At 43.1% G+C, this 23,937-nt stretch overlaps 1 protein-coding gene across 7 annotated transcripts; it reads right to left on the reverse strand.

Moving 5' to 3' along the window:
• Positions 1–776: 776 nt before the first annotated feature.
• On the reverse strand, positions 777–22,628 carry klc1b (kinesin light chain 1b). Of its 7 annotated transcripts, none has more exons than XM_030105848.1 (17): positions 22,557–22,628; positions 16,308–16,575; positions 15,779–16,009; positions 14,922–15,000; positions 14,160–14,388; positions 13,952–14,039; positions 13,301–13,402; positions 12,625–12,798; positions 12,064–12,163; positions 10,415–10,467; positions 10,092–10,159; positions 9,689–9,797; positions 9,527–9,535; positions 9,132–9,284; positions 2,284–2,408; positions 2,136–2,193; positions 777–2,064 (listed from the first exon to the last, which is right to left on the reverse strand). In XM_030105848.1, the coding sequence occupies exons 2-17, from the start codon at positions 16,554–16,556 to the stop codon at positions 1,990–1,992; spliced, it is 1,902 nt and encodes a 633-aa protein (XP_029961708.1). In that variant the 5' UTR covers positions 16,557–16,575; positions 22,557–22,628; the 3' UTR covers positions 777–1,989. The 7 variants fall into 7 exon arrangements, with proteins under 7 accessions (XP_029961708.1, XP_029961710.1, XP_029961707.1 ...); XM_030105847.1 differs by lacking the exon at positions 22,557–22,628 and adding an exon at positions 19,754–19,880 and having other exon boundaries at positions 778–2,064; positions 14,922–15,003; positions 16,308–16,574; XM_030105846.1 differs by having other exon boundaries at positions 779–2,064; positions 14,922–15,003.
• Between the last annotated feature and the right edge of the window lie 1,309 nt (positions 22,629–23,937).

The following is a 23,937-nucleotide window of genomic DNA, read 5'->3' on the forward strand; positions in this document are numbered from 1 at the left end:
TGAACCACACTCCTAAACTGGAGTGGCAGATTTAATATAAAACCAAAAAGAAAGATGGAGACTGGATTCTTCAGTTCTGAGGAGCTCCAGCTTTCGCACTTTGAAGTGTCTGAGGGCACAAATGAGCTCTGCTGCAGACTCGCTGCGTGCTGCTCCGAGGGAGGCTGACAGCTCCCGGCGCAACCCCAAACCATCCCGGCTTTGGCTCATTTCAAAACTCCACATGAAAGCTCTGACACACTGGGAGATTACCAGAGAGAGGAGAAACCTCAGGCTGACTTCTGCCAGGAGCAGCAGGAGGAGGAGGAGGAGGGAGGAAGAATGAGAGAAGCATCGGTGTTCACACATTCCAGTTTAACAGACTTTTAAAGGTTTGCTTGGAGGCAGAGGACATGACCTTCATGGACTGCAGTCCTGGTGAGACTTTAAAATGTTGAATTTACATGTTCTCCCAATGCATCATGGGTTTTCTCCAGATTTTCTCCAAGTCCAAAAACACATTCCAGTCACTAGAATCAGCTGAAAGTCTTAGTTATAATTCATCCCTAAATCTTCAGTGCAGTCAGTGCAACATAACCCTTAACATCTTCATCACTGCATAATTGCAACTATAGTATTTCATGTGGTTCTTTGTGTGTGTGTGTGGGAATATCCTCAAAATTAAATTCAACAGTTAAATCATACACTTAGTATTCAAATTACTGATTACAGATATATTTCCTTTATACGGTACAACAGCAACTGTCAATTTAAAGTAATTGGTGCCACTCAAACTTTGTTGGCCAATCAGATTACAGGATCGCTACATAAGCCCCGCCCCCTGGTCAGGGCACCACATTACCCACTTTCTAAGAGTATTTTCAAGTCAATCTATTCATTTAAACAGTCAAAACGCAAAGAGCTTTAAATGAAGTGATATTTTTGAGGTGTACAGGGAACAACACACACTGGTTACAAAATAATTGGTTTTACTTCTGCATCCAGATTTGACAGTTATCAATAGTGTTTTCTCGATAAATGAAGCAGATCCAAATAGATACACACTCAAGTTAATGTCCCGATCAAAGGTATGATTTCTGCCACACGATCACAGTCTAGTTCATACATTTGTTCCAAAGCAGGAAAGACAAGACAAAGGAAAATTAAAAAAAATAATTACAAACATTCCAGTTCTTTTAAGTAGCGTCACTAAAATAAAGACAGAAATAGAAGAAAGAAAAAAAACCTCTGAGATTTGTGCAAAAATCTATATTCCTCATCTTAAATCACTGTAAACAACATGAGAGTGTTCTGGCAGACTGATCAGCGTGAGCGCTTCACCCCACTTTAAATCATCTGTGGTCGTTTCTCCAGTCTGAACAAACTCAAGTCTGCAAGGGGGGGGGAAACATACCTGATTTCAAAGCTGTGGAAGTCAAAGTAGCAGCTGTTTACCACTCAAACCATGCCAGTAGGATAAACCCTGTTTCCCAAAGCTTCAACCAACACCTAAAAAATCTCAACAGGCAAAAGTATGACCGTTAAAATCTAAGTTTTCATTTTTTTTTCTCCACAGAGCCTCACATTCTCTCACTCTGAGCCATGTTTTCTTCTCTATTACCTGGAAAACTAAAAACTCTACCAGAATCTTGTATTTACACAACCTAATCATACGGATAAAACAATCAAATGGCACAGGAAGACAAAAATAATCACAAATGAGGAGAAACGCACGAGCACAGGTGACATTATGGCAACAGAGGAAGTCAAAGTGCAGAGTCACAGTGATCTGGAGTAAAAAGGGGGGCAAGGAGTCGGGGGGGGGGGGGGGGGGGGTATGCTTTATTAGCCGGGTGGGGAGGCACTGAGGCGACACTGGATTTAGGCAAACTGATGGAGGAAGACTCCCAAGATGTGATTCCTGCACGTTTCCATGGTGATGGATCTGAAGAGGAGAGCGGGCTCTTTGGGTCGGACGCCGTGGAGGCTGGCATCTTTGGGGGGTGGCGCTCAGTTCCCAGAGTAGAGATCCACGGTGCTGGAGCTCAGGCCTCGGCTCTCCCTGAAGTTACCGCCTCCTCGAGTCTGAGACACGGGAAGAGGTCAGAATGCAAATTTTCAAAAGACGAGAAACTCAAAAAAGGAGCGTTTTTCACCTGGAAGGAGCTGTCACTGGTTTTGTTCAGGTAGTTCAGGGAAGCGGCTCGCTTCATGCTGTTGAACAAGCAGAAAGCAACGTTAGCGGAACCTGGGAGAATCTCAGCTCGCCGTGAGTCCATCAGGAGGGATGTGCTCGGTCTTTACTTGGTGTTGCGGGGTTCAGGCGCGACGCTGCCCTGCAGTTTCTTCACCAGCAGCTCGCTGCTGCGGCGAAAGGCGTCTCTGATCTTCCCCAGAGAGCCGCTGCGCTGCAGGGTGCCGCTGCCGTCCTGCACACACACACAAACACACTCAGACGTTAACCCCGCCGTCCTCGCCTTCACTGGGAGCCGCTGCTGCTCATCAGGTCCGTGATGAACAGTAGGCTGTTCAAATGTAGTGGACTCCAAAAATATTACACTTCAATGTTTCAGATCTTTGTATTGAAAAAAACAAAGTAAATTCACTTAATAATCAGTTACAGTGAGATGAGATGATCACAATCCAAGAGTCACTGTGATCCAGCAGACTGATGTTTATTATCGCGTTTGATACGCACACGAACAAAATTTTGTGAAAATTATTAGTCATTATGATTTGAAAGAAAATTTAATATACTTAAACTGAATTTCAATATTCAACCAAATCAGACTGTTGGCGTTTAATGTGCTTTCAGAAGAGTTGAATTTGTACGGTTCTCCTTCATCCTCACATTGATTCAATAAACAAATGTGTCCTAGGTGTCAGGATTACATCCTTTCTAGAAGCTGTTTGTGACCTTTCTTTCTTGGAGACTCCGAGTTTGCTGCAAAGAAAAGCTACTGGACCTTCATTGGTCCTTAGATTTACCAATGATCAGAGCAAAAAGAAGAAAAAAGAAACACACCTTTTCCCACTCAAAGATATAAAGGAAGAATCCTTGAAAATTAAAGCAAAAGAATATTATCTCTGTCTGCTCTAAACTCTGGAGAGTCTCTTACTTTGCTTTTCTTTGACATCTTCAAATCTGATTGTGACAATCTGAGAGCTGGCAAACCCTCGGACCCCTCTAAGTGGGTCCTGGAGTCCAGGTTGGGAGTGAATGTTTCAAAACAAGCTCCAGAGGTTAGAAAAATCAAATCAGACGACATTTCTGTGTCTACATTTTCCATCTGGTTTAGTGAATGAGCCTGGAATAATTTTTTTTTTTTTTATTATTTTTTTTTTAATTATTATTATTAATGTAACAACGACAGACCACCGAACGGTTTGGGAGATGAGCAGCGAACATTTCTCAGTGTGTTACATTTCATAAACTGTGAAATGAGAGTGAGGGAGAAACCAATAAATCAGCACAATGCTTCGCTTAAACCCAGTTGATTGATCCATCCACCCATTCACTGATAAACTGCCAGTGTGTTTGTGAAACACCATCTGCTCTAACGGGTGCATAAACAGACGATAGTATAGTACGTGCAAATAAAAATAGGCACAGAAACAGGCAGGTGTTGAGGAAAAACAGTGTTAACTTGGAACATCTACAGAATGCTCTCCTTATTGAAAACTGTACTTGTTATCAGTTTTCGATTGATATATTTTTGTGTTTCAGTTGAAGATCAAACTGGGCTGCATGTGGCCAAACGAGTGGAACTCCAGTACCGAGGTCTCACCAGCAGGAGGCGCTGTGAACAAACCCTGGAGAGTTAATGAACCTCTGTGCTGCCCTGCAGCTGAAACATCAAGTGTCCTCTGGTGAAATTCTAGGTTTCCGTCGCATACAGAGAGAAACACAGACGTCACAAATGAAAAACTTTATTTGAGAATACCAACAAGTGTTGATGCAATCATCTTCACAATGCAGAATGGTAAATATAATGCAGTCCTACTTACTAAGATAGTGCTTACAGAACTTACCATTTATGTTCTTTTGCTTTAGGAAACTGAAGTCACACTATATTTATTTATATTTATATATATATATGTTGAGAATAGACAGATCAATAAATAAGCATTCCACTAACACAACAATATTGCAATAATTATGTGGTGAACACAGCTGAATCTTTAGTTTGGATGTTGCATTAGAAGTATAGGTGGTACTTGTTGGAAGGAATGAAGAATCAAGGCAAGTAGCATATTGAAAAGCCGCGTAGCGAATGCACTTGTCAAATCTATAAATACAGTCTACAGGTACACTTCCAAGATGTTAAGGTCATTTACATTCAGTTAGTTGAGACATCTGAAATAGCATGTTTGATCAGGAGGAAACACTCGCACGGTACGTCTGGTGCTTAAACACATGATTCTCCACCAACTGTGTAAGAAAAACAAAGCGAAGAGAAAAAGGAAAAAGAAAAAAAAGAAAGGCAACACTCCATTGAGCTTTGTGTTCAAAATACAGTATCCATAGTCAGACCGGGCACTGTGAAGGGTACCACCGAAAACACACACAAACACCAACACGACTGAGGGAGTCCAGACACGTTAAATCAAAGCTCCTACTCTTTCAACTGATCGAGGCCGCTGCGTCCATTATTCTGAAATCTGTCATTATTCTAATCATCAAGCGTTTGTGCTCCACTTCTGGACTCTGCTGTCGCTATTCCCTTTGTAAATGCGGGCTGTGTGCACAAGCTGACGGCGCACAGCCGTCACACCAAGGACGCCGACTCCGACGTGAATTGCCATGGCAACAAGGGCTCATAAAGATCAGCCTCAGCGTCTTCTGGTCTTTAACCACTGAGAGGCCTTTATATTCAGCCATGAAATAAGCAAAAGTATCAAAAATGTAAACAATGTCATACATAATTAACAGGAAATACATCTATAAAAAAAAAAAACGAAACAAAAAAAAGGCAACACTCCCTTCTCTTCCATCACTGACAGGACTGCAGGATGTCAAACTACACAGTACCATTTGATCACAGGCATTTGTTATTAACAGAAAATGCAAATAATACTTGAAAATAAAATAAATTTAGTTCAAAACGAACAACAAAGTACTGTTATGGCTAAATACAGGCACCGGGCTGGAAACTTGACGGTGAATGTTGAAGCAAGTGAGACCAATTCCGAGCAGCTGAAGGGATCCATCTGTAACATGTCGATTCAATAGAGCGACCTCTTCGTCTGGACGTCTGGATTAAACACTCGTCCCTGTTCCACGTCCTTCTAACGCCAACCCTGCTCCTCCAAACTATCCAGAAGAATGAACAACGCTGCCATGACAAAACTACACACGGGTGCTGAAGTTAGAAGGAAAATGAGCGAACGACTTCCTCGGGGGGGGGGGAACGTCGACGCCCAGGATGACGACTTCTTTCTAAACGCTAATAAAGTGAGACTCTGAAGTGACGACTTTCCGACAACAAGGTGGACGAGACGGGTTAGTGAGTCTGGAGAGGGTTAAAGAGAGGAGAGAGCAGAGATGAGGAGACCAAACGTCCCAGCAGATACCAGCTGAACAGGAGAGACAGAGGAAGAGGAGGAAGAGGAGGAGGGGCTGTTCAGAGTCTCTGCCGCAGGCGGGCACCACCAATGGTAGAGGAGCTGTTGGTTTGGTTGGGACAGAGAAGGCCAGAGGGTACGACAACACACATCCGTTTGCTATTGTGTTGGGGAAGGAGAGAAGGATGGAGGGATAATCTTGATGGCTTAGGCCTGATAAGAGAGAGAAAGAGAGAGAAAAAGGGCACACATAGTAAGATTAAGAGCTCTGGGTCGGGCTTCCTAGGCTACACACCTACACTGAGACTGAGCTGCGTGGCTTTCAGAGGCTGTTCTGTCCTCCGCCAGCTTCCCTGAACTCGCTGCAGCTTGTTACAAGTTTGTGCGAACGCACTCTAAGCGAATCAGAGGGAAAACAGGCCGAGTGCTACGACAAGCAGGTCAGCGACGCAGTGGGCTGGTGGCTGCAGTCGCTTGTGACTCAGCTGTTTTGTTTCTGTCCTCCTGAGGTGCCAGAAAGCCTGATTTTGGCACAGGGCTCCCAGTCAGTGAGTGCAGACTGCAGACCAACATCTGCAGGCACCGGCACTGAAATGGGAGCGCTCGCACGGCTACGGCACTGAAGGTGACACAAAACAAATCTGAACAACCTCAAATAACCTTTCCTAGTCTCAAAGCCCTGATATATATAAACCCACCCAAGCTTTTTTTTGTGTGGAGTGAAAGTTGAAGAGGGAGAGTACAATCCACTGAATGAAAGGAGGAAATCTGATTGACAGGCTGATTGGTTGTCATGGCAAGAGGAATCAACGAGACAGCAGGTTAGTGATAAAAACATGAGGAGGGGTGGGAAAAAAAAGATAAAAAGACGAGAACATGCAAACTACACAGGCAACACAGCCAGGAGCCGCCACAGACACGCATGCACTTCTTAAGCACACACACACACACACACACACACACACACACACACACACACACACACACACACACACATACATGAAGCCGATGAACCTGAACACAACCACAGACCTGCCGACAGCTGTCATACCTCCGCTAGTGCAAACTTAATGAGCTCCGGGAAAAGAGGCTCTCAAATTGGCCTCGACTGCATGATTTAATGATGAAGCAGAGCGCCTTGATTTTCATTCTTCATTCTGAGTCCGTGACCTGATTCTGCGGCCTCGGTGAAACATCAGACGGTGAGAGTGGAGAGGACAGACGAAATGACATGCGAGACCAGAGAGCGACCTGACCTGACCATACCTATTAAAACATCATGAAATAACTACACGAAGCAGACGGCATTCTGAGGTACTTCTAAGTACTGTGAGTTTTGAGGTATAAATGAATGGATGGATGGATTTGTTACAACGTTTGGTCAGAAGCACATAATGCTGTCGTTAGTGTTCAAAACGCAGGAAAACATCACAAAAACATTTCCCCTATTCACTCAGTGGCTTCAAGTCATCCTGCTTTCACTGTGGTGTGAATAATGAAAAGCCAGCAAACACCCTGCGATCCTCCGCAGCATGCCGTCACACGTCCCACAAGCAGACAGGTGCGCGCTCAGGACCGACGCGCAGCCCGTTACTTTAGCGGCGGTGAACTGTCGCAGCGGGTGGGGTTATGCACATGTGCGGTGAAGAAGCCAGAACATTCACACAGCAAAATAAACAACCCCCCCTTTGGGTGAGAGCGAGCGTGCGGCAGGCAGGCGTTGGGTTAACGGATAAATCTCAAACGCAATGTGCAAACAAGAGGGAGCGCGCACACACTCACAGCCCATTAGTGTGCATGTTGTGGCTGGAGGATGGCAAGCTGCTTTAACATTCAAAGGCGGGACTGAATATGTACTGCAGGTAACTGGAATCTTAATTTAGATACTAACCGAAGAAATCTGCAAAGGCACTTTCTCTGGATTCAGTGATAGCTATAAGACTTAAAAAGCTCCAAATAAAAAAGTAGGTCATGTTGGTTTAGTGAAAAACCAGAACTACAAGTTATGGCCAAGGTGTTGGAGATGTGGAGCTGCGTATGCAAAACTGAATGTAGTGAGCGGCTCATCATTTGGTTTTTCACATGATGTTAATAAGGGTACATTTAGCATATTTGGAGGTTGGAGTAAATTATTGCTCTTACAGGACCATGAATTGACACGTTTGAATTTAGAATAGATGTCAGATAAATCACTATAATCTCAGAAGAATTAAAATGTAGTTTTCTTCAATACGCATCCAGTCCAGCCATTAAATGTTAACAAGGCTTGCCATATGAGCCGGGCAGGCCGACGCTGCTACATGCATGTCTGGACTGGGTTGGTGCAGTGAAGGGTGTGGCTGCACTTTAGTGAGAGGGAGAGGCACAAGCTCAGACGTTGCATCCTGCACACTCCTGCTCTCTCTGGATTATATGAGTGTCAGAGGAACAGAATTACGTGGGATTGCTGACCTTTTTAGTGAAAAACAAGTGCCGAGGGCACAAAAACAACTGGAGCTGAGGGAGAAGCTACCAGCAGGAGCGTGGATACTGTGATGAGACAATGAAACAGAAGGATGGAGCATTTTGCATATCTGCCATCCAGATTACTGTAGACGATAATGGGAGCTTTAGTCACGCTGATCACACGGCATCCTAACAGAGATTTAGCTGGCTGTCTGCTATGAGCGACATTTACTGTGCTGTCAGGGCGCAACAGATCGAGCTTGTGCCTTTTCGTTACTGCTCCTCTTGTGCAGAAGCATTTCCAGCAAAACCACCGCATGGTAAAATAAGACATTCGTGGTTAAGCAATGATTAAAAATAAATAAAAACATGGAGTCAAAAGCAAACTGGTGCTGTCAATAACAAAGAGGGCGGCATGCCAAGACACTCAATCAGCTCTACGCTTGTAATTTCAGGCATTTATTTTCTCCAATTTCATCTCAAAGGAAGAATGCACAGAGGAGCTTGTGGACAGGTACAGACACACTTCACCCAGCGCAGCAGGCCGAGTCACCGTAACCCACAGCTTTGATACAGTCAGTGCTTCATAAAGAGAAAACTCGAGAAAACTGTATGTGGAAGAAATAGATTATGCGGTTCCGTTACAGTTGAAAAATAAAAAGTTCTCTTTTCAAAATCTCCAAGTATAAACTGACAGTGTAAATCAGAGTTACTGAAGTGTTTAAGTGTTTGTCAGTCAGGTGCTGCTAATTCTCCATTCTGAAAAGGTAACGTTACACAATTTAAAATTGTTTGAAACAATCAGTGCTTTGACCTCCTTCTGTTTCATTGCTCAGAGAACAACACTCCAACCAGTGACTCAACACTGTTCATGACTTCTGTGATTCATCGCTTTTATGGCTGCCCTCATAAAATAGGTCAAGAAGGTGTTTTTCATGTTCCCTCAGCTTTCCATGAGGTGGATGCACCTTCCTGTTAGAAGGTCCAACTTTCCTATCTGCTGTTTTGGTTTCATAACACTCCAGTATTTTTTGCGTTGGATTAATCTGTGCTGTACCGGTCCACACTCTGGTGTTGCTGTGCTGTTCTTCCAGAGAGGCCACTGGGGCGTGTTGACTCGAGCAGAGTGGATTTGTACTCACCCCATTCCACTCCACGCCCATACTCACTTCCTCGCCGGTCTCAGAGCCGCTCTCATACTTAACGCTGGTCAGGCTGTCCCGGCTCCTCCGCCTGTCGCCCTCTGTGTCTTTCAGGATCTCCACCACACGTGACTGGTGGATGGGGTCGATGCCCTGAAGAGCGCAACACAAGCAGGACAGAATATCACCGGAGGTTCAGAGGCAATCCGCAATGTGGTAAGTTAAATGGAGGCGTGGTTTTACTTGTTTTCAGTCTGTTTTTAATGCACTCAAAAGCAAAAAATGAAATAAAAAGAGACACTGTAAATGGCCGTGAGTTTGTGAGATGGGAGTGATGTTATCAACAGAAAGGTGAAGGATCTATGGGGGCGATCAGTTAGAGACAAACCACTTACTGTGTTGCTCTGGATCCATAGCAATGTAGGGAAAGGGGAGAGAAAGATCATGAGTGTTGCTGTCCTAGCACCAGAAGCATTTTCAGATTTGAGAAACACAGGAACTGCCATGTTATCAGCGTGCAGAAAGAGGCCTGTTTCAAGTGGGGAGATGCTGCTGACCTGCTTGCGAGACCTCACGGCGCACTCCTCCAGGGTCTCGGCGGCCTCCAGCTTTCCCTGCCGGCGGTACAGGGCACCCAGGTTCTTCAAGGTGGTGTTCACTGTGGGGCTGTGTGGGTCACAGAGAGAAACACACGGACATTTAACGGAGCAGCAGGCGCATCTGTGGCCTGGGGAGTAAAAAGGAAGCTCAAAAATGTGACAGATTAAACCAGTCCAAAAAAAGTTTTTACTAAGGTTTAATGTTTTGTTGCCATTTATTATTTGTTAATAATTTCTTTCCTTTAAGCGAGCTGCAGGACAGTAAACACTCAGGTGACACATTAGAAGAGATTCCTGATACAAAGGTCACATAAGGATATTTTGTTTATTACTTTTTATCAGTGTTTATTGTGAGTCTCACCTGTTGACTTTGCAGGCCTTGTACCAGCCACCGTACTCTCCGTATGGAGTGTTGTCTCTGTGCTTGCCCTGGAAGTAAATAAAAAGAGAAGCGGAAGGAAAACGGACCCGGGGCGGTTAAAACTCGACTGACTGCATTTTTCTTGTGTTTACACATAACAGATCTTATGTCCTCTACAGCTCATGATGTGTGTGTAGAACATCCAACGCCCTGAAAGGGGGTCGAATTGCACTTTCTACGAAGCAACTTGTTTTTAATGCTGGAGTGACTGTCTGAAAATCCATCTGTAAATGACACTGGGACTATTACAGAAATCCGCTCACCTTGCTCATCTCCTCTCTTTCCTCTGCGTGCATCCAGATGGGTTTGTTCTCAGCTGCAGGCAGACAGACAGGAGAAATGGTCTACTCATGGGACTAAAAAAAATAATAACTTAACTTCATCTCTGTGTTTCAATAAATTGATGATTCAGTATTGGTGGAAAACCAGCGTCAGACTCTCACTGACAGAGGCAGATTCAGCTGGTCCTGCTGGTTCCAAAACTGCATGGCCAAGATCTTATCATATATAGGAATCAGCAAAAAAAAAAAAATGTTCTGAGCTAATTTAATAATGCAGTGCAGAAGATACAAGAAGTGAAAATAACAGAGAAACTGAACCTTCATTAACATTTTTTTTAAATATCAAGGCAAAACTAAAAGATCAAAGAACCAAATTAATTCATGAAGCTGAGTTTCCATGACTTTATTAAGAGCAGTACTGTGTTCAAAGAACAACCCTGACCCCTTCATTTTGCTGAATCGCTGATTTATGCAATGGTTGAAATTCTTTGATTTCCAGATCAAGTCAGTCTGTAGTCATGCTTAAAAGCATCATGTGGGAGTGATCATGATCATGATTTCCAGTGAGCGTGATCTGACAGGCTTTATATATTTAGATTTGAGACTTTCTTGCCATTTCTTTTTGCTGATTTTTCATAAAGGACAGCTGTTAGAATAGAGTTGTTTTCAGGTTTCCTCAGGTGTTTGACCAGGTTTGACTGAGGCTTAAGTCAGCCTCTTGCAGGATTTGAGGCCTGCTAGATCAAAAATTATTTTCTTCAGGCTTTTGTTTCATCTTGTTAGGCTGAGGAAGACTCTGGTTGAGTTTTTCTCCAGTAGCGTACCACGAGATCACCGTGTTGTAGCTGCCATTACATAAAAATAACTGAATTGAGGCACTGATGGTGTTTCCATATTACTGCCCTATCAGATTAGTGTCACAGTAAAGAGTGTCAATACTTGGGCTGAGGTTGTATTTCACTTCTGGTTTGTCGTATTGTTTATTCTTTATGCTGTTACACAACCAAATGTGACAAACACTGTTTACTGACCTCCAACACTGACAAAACTATATGGTGACAACTTTTGCAGTTTTTTTCTCCCCCTTTCAATTCAACTTCCGAATCGTTTAAAGAATTCACAGCCATACTGCGAAGCATCAAGAAGAAAATAAAACATTATGAAAAACCAGAGATGTTTTGCGCAAAAGACGCTGGGAGTGAAACATTATGCCGAATCACCTTGAATTCATTTTCAAAGCATTCAATCTAATCCCTGGAGGAAATCCAACAAAAGGCTCAGCTTGAGACGAAAGAGCAAAATTGCAAGAGTTCTTCTTTCAGATAAGGAAAGTCTTATTTCTTCAAACTGTTTCAGTAAAGAGTCTTTGAATCCTCTGAATGGTGAAGGTTACACCACTGTGGTTTTTTTTTTCCTTATGAGACTGCTCGCTGACAAGAGACAAACAGTAGATGGAAAAATCAGACAATGATGGAGAATACAACAAAGTTTCATCAATCCATACCAACAGGCAGAATAAAGGATCTAATTATTTTCCTTTAACATTGTCTAACAGGAACCCTCCATCACAGCAATATGTGAAATGTTTTCATACATGTACACTGTAAGAGTTTCCCCCGTTTAAGCCTCACCATCAACAGATCCAAACTCTTTCTCATGAGCGCGAGTCAGGATCTCTTTGTACAGAATCTCGGCCTCCTTGTATTTCCCCTGTTTGAGGAAGCAGGATGCCTGAGAAAAGAAGCAACAGTGCGTTTTAGGGTTGGATCAAACGGCCATTCTGCTTCAACAGTGCCAAAAGAGCCATTTCTCGGCGCATTATTCTCGAGAGGTGCTTATAGAACCGCAGTGCAAAGAACCACGGAGTAGAACCTTTCATTCCAGTTCAAAAACCTGTTTTGGTCAAGAAAATTAAAAAAAAACATTGCTTGAATAGCACTGAAGAGACATTTCAAGGAGATTCTTTGCAAGCAGAAAAGCAATTTACATGCTCAATACCCGAGCAAAAAAAACCAAGTTCAGGCTGACGGAACACGAGTGATTCTGTTCGATATAAAAAGGTGCGCTCTGCCTGCGTTTCCTTGGCACATTCACAGTTCAATGAGGACAACATTGCTTATCCTTGAACAACATCAAGAGCTGAATAAAGTGAAAGTTCTGAAAAGATGTGATGTGCTCGCTCTCTCTCTCACCAGGTTGTTCTTGGTTTTGGCCACATTGGGGTCGTCTGGGCCCAGCCGGCACTCGTAGATCTCCAGCGCACGGCAGTAGTAATACTCCACCTCCTCGTACTTGCCCTGGTTCTGACACAGCAGGGCCAGGTTGTTCAGCTGTTTAGCCACATCTGGGTGGTCCTTCCCCAGGACCTGCAGGAAAACAGAGGGCAAAAGTCCTGAATTAAAGCTGGTTTTTCCCCTCTCGGTACCTCTCCCCATGCAGCTCCATATCCTGTTGCTGCTTTCACCAGGCAGCCTACAGCAGGCACTCAAGAGATCTAATAAAAGGAAGGCTGATCAATAGAGAGGGTACAGAACAGAGCTTTCAGGCAAAGAGAGACTCTTTGTACTGTGCTGAGCTTGGTAATTTGTCATGTTTCCTATCTATCTCCTGCCTCACTTCCCCGACGCTGGCTATCCGTTTTCAGCCGTGCTCTCAATTAAACCCTCCACTGACAAGGGAATGGCCCCTCCGCGGAAACTTCAAATTAAGGAAATTTCATCTTTTTCCTCTATTTATAGCAGCTGCTATTACAGTAGCTTCACCTGACATGTTGCAAACATTACCACAGTTAATTACTTTTATACAAAAACCCGACCCTGCTCTATTTTAGCCGTGATAGCAGTACCGTGAACCAGGGATATGGCCTACCTTTTCTCTGATCTCCAGAGCCCTTTTGCACAGAGGCTCGGCCTCCTTGTACTTTCCTCTCTTCCCATAAAGCACAGCCAGGTTGTTGAGTGTTGCAGCAACCTGGACACAGAAATACAAAAATAAATAAGTTTTCAAGGTTGTTCAAGGACCTGTCAGACTTGACATAAAAATTCTCGAATCAAGCCTCTGCTCTGAAGGAGTTCACAAGAGTGACAAGGAAACTGTAAAGTTAAATTGTGCCTTAATAGGTTTCTTTCAGCCTCTATGAGGTGTTTTAGTGTCAGCCTTCAAATCGATTCTTCTAAATTTGTTCACAAAAGAGGGTCTTTTTATGTTTTCCCAATTGCAAGGATCCTGTGATTTGGCATTTGGTTGATGCTGATGTAGGTGCAGACATCCAGCAACGTGACAGATCAGCCCGACCCTGCAGGCATACGGTCAAAAATCCATACTTTAATAGAGGGGGGGGGGTGGAAATCCAATGAGACTGGCTGAGCAGGTCAGTACACAGAGTACTGTGCTAATATTACCGTATTGACAGAGTCTTTGAACAATTATGAAACAACAGCAGATGACTAATCTGGTCCGTCTCAACACTTGATGAGTCCACGCTCGGATACGGTTGTTATGGCAACGGTGGAGGCTTACGGCAGGGTGGTCTTTTCCCAGGGTTTTTTCACGGATGGAGAGAGCATCGTTGAGCAAATGAGCCGCTTCCTTGTATTTGTTTTGATCCCTGCACAAATAAGAAACAATGAGAGAGAGAGGCAGGGTGAAGAACTTTCAACGACCGAAAAGAAACTGTAAAAAACAAAGCAACACTCCTATAGCTCGTCTGATGTTTATTTTTTCTCACCTGTAGACCAAGGCCAAGATGTTGAGCATGGTGGCCACGTCAGGGTGGTCATGTCCAGATGTCTTCTCCAGATCCTCCAGAGCCTGCTTGCAAAGCGGCACGGCCACCTCGTACCTGCCCTGAGAGGCATACTGGATCACCAGGTTGTGCAGGGTTCTCAGGCGGGCGGGGATCTCGTAGCCTCCCTGCTGGGCAGCAGCCACGGCCGCACTGTTGTGTTGGTGCTGCACTGTGGGCGACACACACACACACACACACACACAGCAAAAGTTCAGTGTTAGAAAAACTCTGACCTCCTGGTGTTTAAGATATTTTCACTATTGACTGTCAATCTGACTCAAGGTGACTCAAGAGACACCCAGTTGTTAAATCATGACCTATAACAGTGTTTTTTTAAAAAAGCAGAGTTCATTTGGCCACACACTGGGCGGATCACTGCAAAATCAAGAACTTAGTGAAATATAACACCCAGCAAGAAGGATTTACAATAATTCAGCAAAGGCACGTGGGCCAAAATTCCTGCAAGGCAATGTGAAGGACGTACTGCCTGCTGATGCAGATGCTTGACTGCAGTTGAAACAATCAGAGGCAGAGACACTCAGCAAGTGTTTTGCTTTTGTTTCACTATCAGAAAATCCAGACGTCTACCAGTTTAAATGATAAGTTTCTTTGTAAAAGCTGATTCACCGGTTCAGGGGGAAAAAAAGTCTATTGATTAATCAAATCATGGCTGGTTCAGTGTGTCTGTGCTGCTGTACTCACTTCCTTGGCCTTGCTCCTCCTCGTCATTGGGGAAGAGATCATCCAGAGAGTCCTTAGGAGTTTCTCGGTCCTTCTCCTCCTGCTGTAGAAACAAAAACACACCAGTGAGTCAGATTCTCAGACAGACAGTGGGAGAGATGGAAGACGACTCAGGATTTCATTGACCAGGCTTGAAAAATGAATGACAGAAAACAGGAACGACACACAAATGAAGGATGAGAAGCACATTAGTCTGTTTTAACGTATCTCTACACGAACCTAATACACATAATAATCTAAGAGGAGCTCCACAGAGCAGCAAAAAAAAAAAACTGATTTACAATTTGATTGGTTTTGTAGGGATTGACAAGTGTAGAATGATTGTGAAGCCAAAAATGAACTCACTGAATATGTCAAACTAGCACAATCAATACATTTAATCACTAGCTTGAAAACAGTTTGAGCACTAATATCAACTGCAATGACTCATATTTTTCAAGGACTTGATTACTGCAGCAGTCTGGCAAATGTGAGAAAAATGATAAAGATGCTTCTGAAGCAGGATGGTTTCCTGCTGAGTGAAGCAGTCAGTGGAGGCAGGCAGTTACAGCATCTTTTTGTGACTTGGAATACGGTGAGAAAACACAGTGATTCATCCTTGTCACCAGATCAATAAGCACCCCGCCACAGGGTCTTATTCCTGGAAGACCATGCAGATTCTCATTCGTGCTACAAACAGCAGCGGCCTTGGGCCTCCTCGAAAAGATCCCATTGATTATTTTCTGAACTTCCGACTGCAGTTCAATGAAGAACAGCTTTATTTCACCAGATACTAAAACTTTATCTGAACTGAACCCTTCATAGTCTTCATTACTTACAGTGGGTGAGACATCCTCGTCATATTTTTTGAGCTGGTTCATGAACTCCAGGTGCTTTTTCTCCTCCTCCAGCTGGGCCACGCTCTGCTCGCTCTTCTGCAGCTTCTGCTGGGTGTTGGCCAGCTCGTCTCTCAGCCACTGGTTCTCCTGGCACAGCCTCCTGACCTGCGCGCGCAGCTTCTGCTTCTCCGACTCCACCGCGTTCAGGTGGTTGGACAGGGCCATCATCACCTGGGACAAAGACAGCATTGAAGAGAGGTTTACGCTTGGCGAAGGACAAACTGAGGCGGCGTGAAGGCGGCGGAGCACATTCTGGGGCTGAGCTGGATGAATCATGGTCACCACATGAGCTCAGTATAGAATGAGGAAGGAGAAACTGAATCTGTGTCTCACATTAAAAGGCAAAATGTTACATGGTTAAGTTACTGTTTCTCTGAATCCATAAAGTTCTTTTATTTCTTAACATGTTTTCAGTGATAATCTTGTATTAAATTGCAATCTTTCAACACAGCAAAGGATCACATCTTACCTGTGCTTCACCCAGGCCCAGCTCGATCATTTCCACTGACTTGCGGAGGAGATTGGACTTCTCATGCACCAGGTTGGCCTCTTCGTCCTTCTTTAGGCACTTGATGGTCTCCAGGAGGCTGTGGAGGATGGAGTTGTGCTCGTTCTTCAGAGCCTCCAGGCCCTGGATCACCAGCTTTGTGTTGGAGATGATCTCCTCCTGAGAAAGCTTCTCCAGCTTCTCTTCCCGTGGATACACCATGGTGGACATGTTTGTAGCTCAAGGAAACCTAAAAAGGATTTGAGGGGGAAAAAAAAAAAATAAAGTATCGGGATGTGAGGACAGGATGACTGACTGATTTTAGGAACATTTATAGAGCAGCAGGAGAAACAGCTGTCAAAATCTTGATAGTCCCTGAAAAACACAGCTGTGCTTATCCACCAATAAAAGTTACAAAATAAAAGTGACAGCCCAGATGTCAAAACATGCCACATTCCTTTCTCTCTCTTAAAAGAAACACAGCTTTTATTTCAAAAGGCCCTTTTACACTTTAGAAGAGTGTTTGTTCTTTGCTCTTCTGATGAGATGTAAGCTCCTCGTCATCGTCTGACTGAGCAGATTACACACAACACATCATCTCCGTGCTTCATTAGTGAGATCACCGATGATCCTGGAGCAGTTTGATCACCCTGAATGGGAACATGAACTCATGTTTCATCCCTACTGCGGAGACAAAGGGCTCCAATTTGGGTTATAAAGTAGGAAATTAAAAATAAGGCTTTTAATTAAAAATAAGGTGTGCAATTCAATAACACTAACAAGAAGAGTAGTTACAAAGCAAGGATTTATCTAAAATAGCTACACATTACTGACCTGCAAGGACTGAGTGAATAAATGGCCACAGACTAAACGAAGGCCTGCTGAGCCGAGGGCCAAAAGACAAATTACACAGGTGGAAAGACTGCTGTGCCTTGGCACCTATAATAAACTGTGGCTGGGAGCAGGGCTGCAGCGTGCAGTCTATCACTGAGCGCACAGATGCTGCAGCGTGGCTGACTTCTGCTGCCAGCACACAAACAGAGGCCAGCCATACCGGCCGCATGCCTGGCTGAAGAGTCAAGGAGAGGATGACCCGACAGAAGTCACAGTGACACAGCTCAACAGCTGGCAAAACCACACAGCAAACCTTGACTGAGCTTCAGGAAAACTCAGCCCTGGAACATGTGTTTATTCCCCCCCAAACGGTCTGAAGATAACTTATGACTCAACATGGTACGCCACTTTCGGCTATATTGAGCAAACGTCACAGCAAAATGTGACCCTGCAGTACCAACTGGAGTCCAGGCGATGTTGAGCTGGAGCATTCTCCGACGATGGTTGAGAAACTAGGAGCTTGCAGTAACAAAAACACCAGTATATTTGTCTGCAGACAAATATACTGCACCATCAGTGAAATGCTCCCCGCTTTAGTGCTCACATTACATAATTGTCTAATGAAGCAAAAGACTTAAAATTACATTGAACCTTATTGTAGATACTCAGATGTATTAAAACGGCAAAACCTGTTAGTGCTTTACAATAAACGGTAAAAACAATCAATTCCTAGGTTGTATAAGATTAAATTGAGCCAAATTTTTCATAAACAATGAAGAACTATTGATGAGCTACATAATCATTTAGTTCAAACATAAAATCCAGAAAATCAGGCTACAACCCAGGCAATTTTATAATTCTTTCCAGTTACAAAACAGCCTCAATGTCTTAGGATGTGCTCATTTTTTCATCTCTAACTTAAAAATTGCCACAAGCAAGTAAACAGGAACAACCACACAGTTAGTTACCCGGTAATCATGAAATCATGCGTGGGACATCACATGCACGATCACAGTAGAGACACAACAAGCAGTTTGAGGTATCCACTTCAGTCGAATGGCGACTAATGGGTCAGCTTGTAGAAACAAGCTTTAATCAGGATGACTTGTGAGGCTGTGCGTTTACAACTGGACAGAGCAGAGAAATGACAACACAGAGAGAGACTGTGCAAGCAGTAATCACATCAGTAGATTATCCTCCTGATATGCAAACAAACAAAACAGACCTAACAGAGGATTGATACTAAAAAGTAAATGGCCAGAGGGTTTACAGGCAGCTGCAGTGAATATCAAAATGCGCTCACGGATATGATAATCAGCAGGCAAGAAATGACATGTTTTTGGGAGAACCGGGATAACACAGCGAAACGGTATGCAGTGCGCATCGCTCTAAATAAAACCAACTCACTGCTTCATGAAAGACTATTCAATGGCCACAAACAAGGTTGAGTTCTTATTTGCGTGGTCAGAAAGCTGTCTGCTCTGTGTAATAAGCTGCATGACAATGATGGAGGAGATCTGAATACATTCAGAGATTAGCAAGATCAATGATGCACGGAAAAACATGTCAGCCAGCATCCTGATGCCAAAGCTGTTAACATCTCTGAGCATGGTATGAAACGTTTTCTTCAAAAGACGAGGATCAGACAGATTATTACCCTGAAGAGTAACTGAGCCTCAGCTGTTTAACACCTGTACCGATGAAAGCCTGAGGAGCCAGGTGTACACAGCAGCTAATAAAGAGAGGTGCTTTAATGCCAGCAGGCAGAGTTCCCTTCATAAAATACACGAAGTCTTGAACGAAAGACTCTTCCTTCAGTCAGCTCAGGTTAATATTTTCCAAGCCTTGAAAGGGCTGAGATAAAGTCCAACAGTCTTGTTTTCCCCTCCACAGACTGGACCCTTAAATTAATCTTTAACATGCACCTTTTCCATAATGTATCTGTGTTGAATAACAAATATGTGCAAGCAAAGCAGCAGCTGACATCAAATAGGAACATAAAAGAGAGCAGTCAGAGAAACTATAATTATGATGACCAGGAATCTATCATTTCTAACATGAAACTGACAGAGCTGCCAAAATAACATCAACAACCGCTTAACCTCAATATGCCTGGCAGTGCATATTTCCTTTATTCAGGATTTTATCCAAAACAGCCTCATGATCAGGTTCAGAGATGATTAGGATCAGGCATTGTTGGCCTTCTATTAACAAGCAAAAAAGTAAACACAAGCACACGAGGAAGGCATTTTCCATAAATCCTTCAGCCCAAAGCTACTTGACCTGACAGTTTCATACAAACGCAGCACAGATAAGATATGGTGCATTAACAGATGTTCTCGTCTCTCAGTGCTGCTTAAAGCAGCCTGCTTTGCAACAGAAGGGGAGTCTTATAAAATGTGGCTTTAAAGGGAGGTGATTTACAGCTACAATCCAAAACTATTCTGCTGAAGTACTTAAATACAGCTTTTATGGAGCAGAGCCCTGTTAATGACCGCAAAAATACAAAATGGGTTAAGATTGCTGGTGAAGAATAGGCTGTTCATACTTGCTATAATTTCAGCTGCTACGGCACAATGAACCAGAAAAAAAACCCTCCAGTTTCAGAGGCAAGTCAGAGCCTCATAGTTTGGCACAGAGAAAAGCTGATGAAATAATGTCTCTTCCACCAGCAAGAAGTGCCACATGTCTGCAAACTGCATAGTAACACCGCTGTCCTCATCCAAGAAATCCTTTTCAAAATATAAAGGAAACATAGCCATTTGTGTAACAGAGGTAAACGGAAATGGAACTGGACAGTAATGAGAGTGATGAACACTGATGCTAGGGACGGAGAGGAGGATGGGAGCTGCCTGCAGGATGATGGTGACCTTCCCACCGCTTCATCAGAACAGCCAGCATCAGCACGGAAAGCATACTGAGAGACAGGCCCGCCCACCGCGGGAGGAAAAACCGAGGAGCGCGGAGGAGTGCGTTGGATGGAGGGAGGGGGACACCATTCTGAACCCCGCTCCTTTCCTCTGAGCTGATCAGACACAAAGGAAAAGGCCTAATGAGACACAATGGAGTAACCCCAATGACACCATGCTGACTGAAAAGGAACCACAATACTGTCTAACAAATCAGTCTCTTGCTTCTGAGTCATTTATCCTTATCATCATCAGTAATACAATCACTAAATTCTCGAGAGTGAAATCTCCAAGAGCAACATTCATTCATCAACTCAGGAGACAGAGAGAGAGAGAAAAAAAAGCTCATTTACACAGGGCTGCATACACACACAAAATTGATCATGTATAGAAAAAAAAACAGCAACCATTAACAAATACTATATGATTTTCAGGGACTAAGGCAGCAGTGTCACCAAACACTAGATGCTTTTATAACAACGTCATTTAGGGTGAAATTCACACATACTTTCATTTTAATACGATGATCAGATACTTCCTGAAACAATAAGTTGTTTGGACTTTGAAATGTCTGAAACAGTGAGCTAAAAGCTTAAAATGCCACTTGGAATGTTATGTTGCGTTCCCACAACCGATACAATTTCTCTATTGGTTGACTCCAAACAATAAGCTCAACTCATCCTTGCATCTTTAATATTACTAAACCTGATTAAGCCTTAAAAGCAAAATCACATTTAACACTTACGAGTGAAAGATCAACTGTGAGATTAATATCAGATTAATACACAGGTTCAAATAAATGTAAATGTACCTCAATATTTCCACTCTGTCCAAAAGCTTGAAATCAAAGCACCAATGGATTTAAACAGACTCCTCAATCTCAGCACTGAAACCAAATGTTACATAAGCTCATTCTGCTCAGTCCGCAGGCTTGGCACACCACCAGATATTTTAAGGCTCTATGAAAAAGATATCACGTTGCCTAATTCGGCGTTCTTATTGTACACCTGGAAGTAATCTTTATGGATAACTAAGATGCCTCAAGAATGCAGGAAGCTCAAAGGTCATAACACTGCAATGATCGCAGTACCTCCAGCTCAGAGGAGCTGACAGGAATAAGAAAGACAGCTCTGTGTTTAAATAAAGAACCTGGTGGATTCTGTTTACCGATTCATTTCCTTCCCAGCAAAACAATCTGGATCATCATTCTGTTTTGTTTGCTTACCGGAAATCATCAGTGTCCAACTCCAGACAAGTCTCAAGACTTGTGTTAGTACATCTCCTTTGAGGTATGATTACCAACATTCAGACTAAACCTTTATAAACACTGATCCAGTCAGTCAAGCGGATCGAGGTTCAGCACAATGATGAGACAGTGAAACTAATCACCTGTAATTGGCGTGATAATGCAGCTGCTCGAAGCAGCATGTGTTTGCAGGTTTATACAGCTTCTGATTTTAAGGTATAAACATTTGCAAATATTTTTCTTTATTCGATAGAGATTTGCCACCACAACCCTGTTAACTTTGAAAGGGTGTGATATTCATGCATCACCAGCTCAAACAGGGGGAAATGAAGCCCATCATCCCAGAGACGTTTTTTCCTGTCGTCTGATGAATTTTGACATTACAGGATCACTGAACCCTGCTCTGTTTCCTGCACTAACAGCAGCCCAACACGCTGCCAGACACAAAGAAGAGCCAGCACATCCAGGAGGGTGTGGCAGACCCTGGAACAACCAGAGGGGAAGTGCCACTGACACTGTCCACAGTCATCCATCACCCCACTGAGGCTGCTGGAGGGCTGCTGCAACCTTTCTGCTGTCTGTCTGACAAAAATGTCTGTTTGGATGAACTGAAGATGATTGGCTGTGTTTGGCTGAAAGATGTGACATGTGGAATATGTGACACCTGTATCTAAACCACAGCTCTTCACACTGTGCCAAAACGCTGATCTATCAATATAGGGAGGATGAGAAAGAGAGAGAAAAAAAGGAGAATAATATTGAAGCTTTCACGTGGTAATGTTTTATGCGACTTGAAACGATCACACGCTTTCTGCGCATTGAAAGTGACTTTAAAAAAACAGAACAGCTGGAAAACCATAAGACGTAGACGCTGACTATGATTATTGATATACAAAAGCCTTCCAAACCATTACCTCGAGGATTCTTGTCTACCGCCGCGGTAATTTTCCAGTTGTGATTTCATACACTCGGATTATTTTAACATTTTCCTTGACAAAAAGCCATCAGATCAGCCAACCTTTCAACGCAGCTCTCTCATCTGTTTAGATCGACTAGCTAGCTCCCGGCTAGCCCGTTAGCATCACCACTCCCTCGGTAATAACAGCGACTTTGTCCTACTTAAAGCGCAAAGTTCAATATTTCCATTCGCGACATCTCAAACCGACAGCGCTTAAACGCACGACCACGTAGGAACTTCACGTAATTATCAAAGCAGAGGGTGGAAAGGCAGTTTTCACTTACCGAGAGCTGGACTGACGGCTAACTCTGTCAGCCGCTTCGGAGCCAAAATGTCTCCAGCACGGCAGGATTCTCCCAGAAGCCTTTGCGACTGAGTATATGCACCGGTGACGTCATGTTTTGTTTGTCGCCTTATCCCTATCTATCTATCTATCTATCTATCTATCTATCTATCATTTAATTATATATATTTTTCCAGCTATGAGCTCTACATATACAGTATATTTTTCTTCTTTTTTTAAATAGGACCTCTGCCTCTTGGACTCTGGATCCATCTAGTGAAATTTTAATTTTGTCATCTAGAGAAAGCAATGAAAGTAAATGCTAAAACTGTGAAATCTCGTGAGTTTACTAAGGTCTTTTTTCATTCGGCCACATAAACATCCTCTACTCATTAACAAAATAACAATAAGGCCGTTTGGTAGCATTTGTGGATATCGATTCTCAGCCCCTCTCATTCAGACAGTAGTGTCGTCGTGGAAATTTTGTGTTGACAAATCTTACTGAGAGTTTCCAGTCCAAATATAAGATGAATTATTTACACAACAATGAATACGAACCATTCAAAATCACAGCCTGTGCTGAAATGCAAATTAAATTCCTAAAGTTATCACCAAACAAGTACAAGTGACATAAAATGTGTGTTAATCTAAATCATTTCACAAGTGCAGCTGGATTTTTTTTCATGTTTGCCAGTATTTCAGTTTACTGGAAATATTTCACTATAGGTATATACCGGTGGAATCATTAAAAGTACAACCATTTAATACTTGAATTTAATATACTTCACCATAACCTTAAATAGTAAGCTGAGTGAGACAAAACAATATTGTTTTAAGATGTGCTGCTGGTGTGCCAACCAAAGCCCCTTCCTAATCATGCAGTTCACACTTATTCCCTTGAGAAGGAAGGGCTCTCAGCTCTCATAGTGGGGAAATTCGGGAATGTAGGATGGTAGAATGGATTTAGCAACTACTGTATATTGCAAAAAGAAGAGGTAAAGTGTCAGAACCTTGAAGACAGACAAGTACCAAAATGACTCAACACTGCCACCCAATGTAAACCGATGAATTGACTTTACTTCATATAGTGCTTGAAACTCAAGGGCGTGTAAACAGGTGAGTTTTTTGGTTGGTATTTATGGCTGGTATTTGTGGCTTGGTATTTATGTGTTTCTTTGACACACCCAGTTATGTGAGAGTAAATCCTGTCAACTAACTGTTCTTTGAATGGATGATGAGTTGCCCATCTTTTATCATTTTATGGCTCTTGGTTTGTTACATTGAGTCACTGAGTGTTTGGCATCTTTTTGAGATTGTTTTGTGGTTTTGTACATTGATATTTCCAATTTTACTTGTATCTCTTTGGTTCCTTTTCATATATT

Source organism: Salarias fasciatus, chromosome 13, assembly GCF_902148845.1.
Source record: "Salarias fasciatus chromosome 13, fSalaFa1.1, whole genome shotgun sequence".
In the NCBI taxonomy this organism is placed as follows: domain Eukaryota; kingdom Metazoa; phylum Chordata; class Actinopteri; order Blenniiformes; family Blenniidae; genus Salarias; species Salarias fasciatus.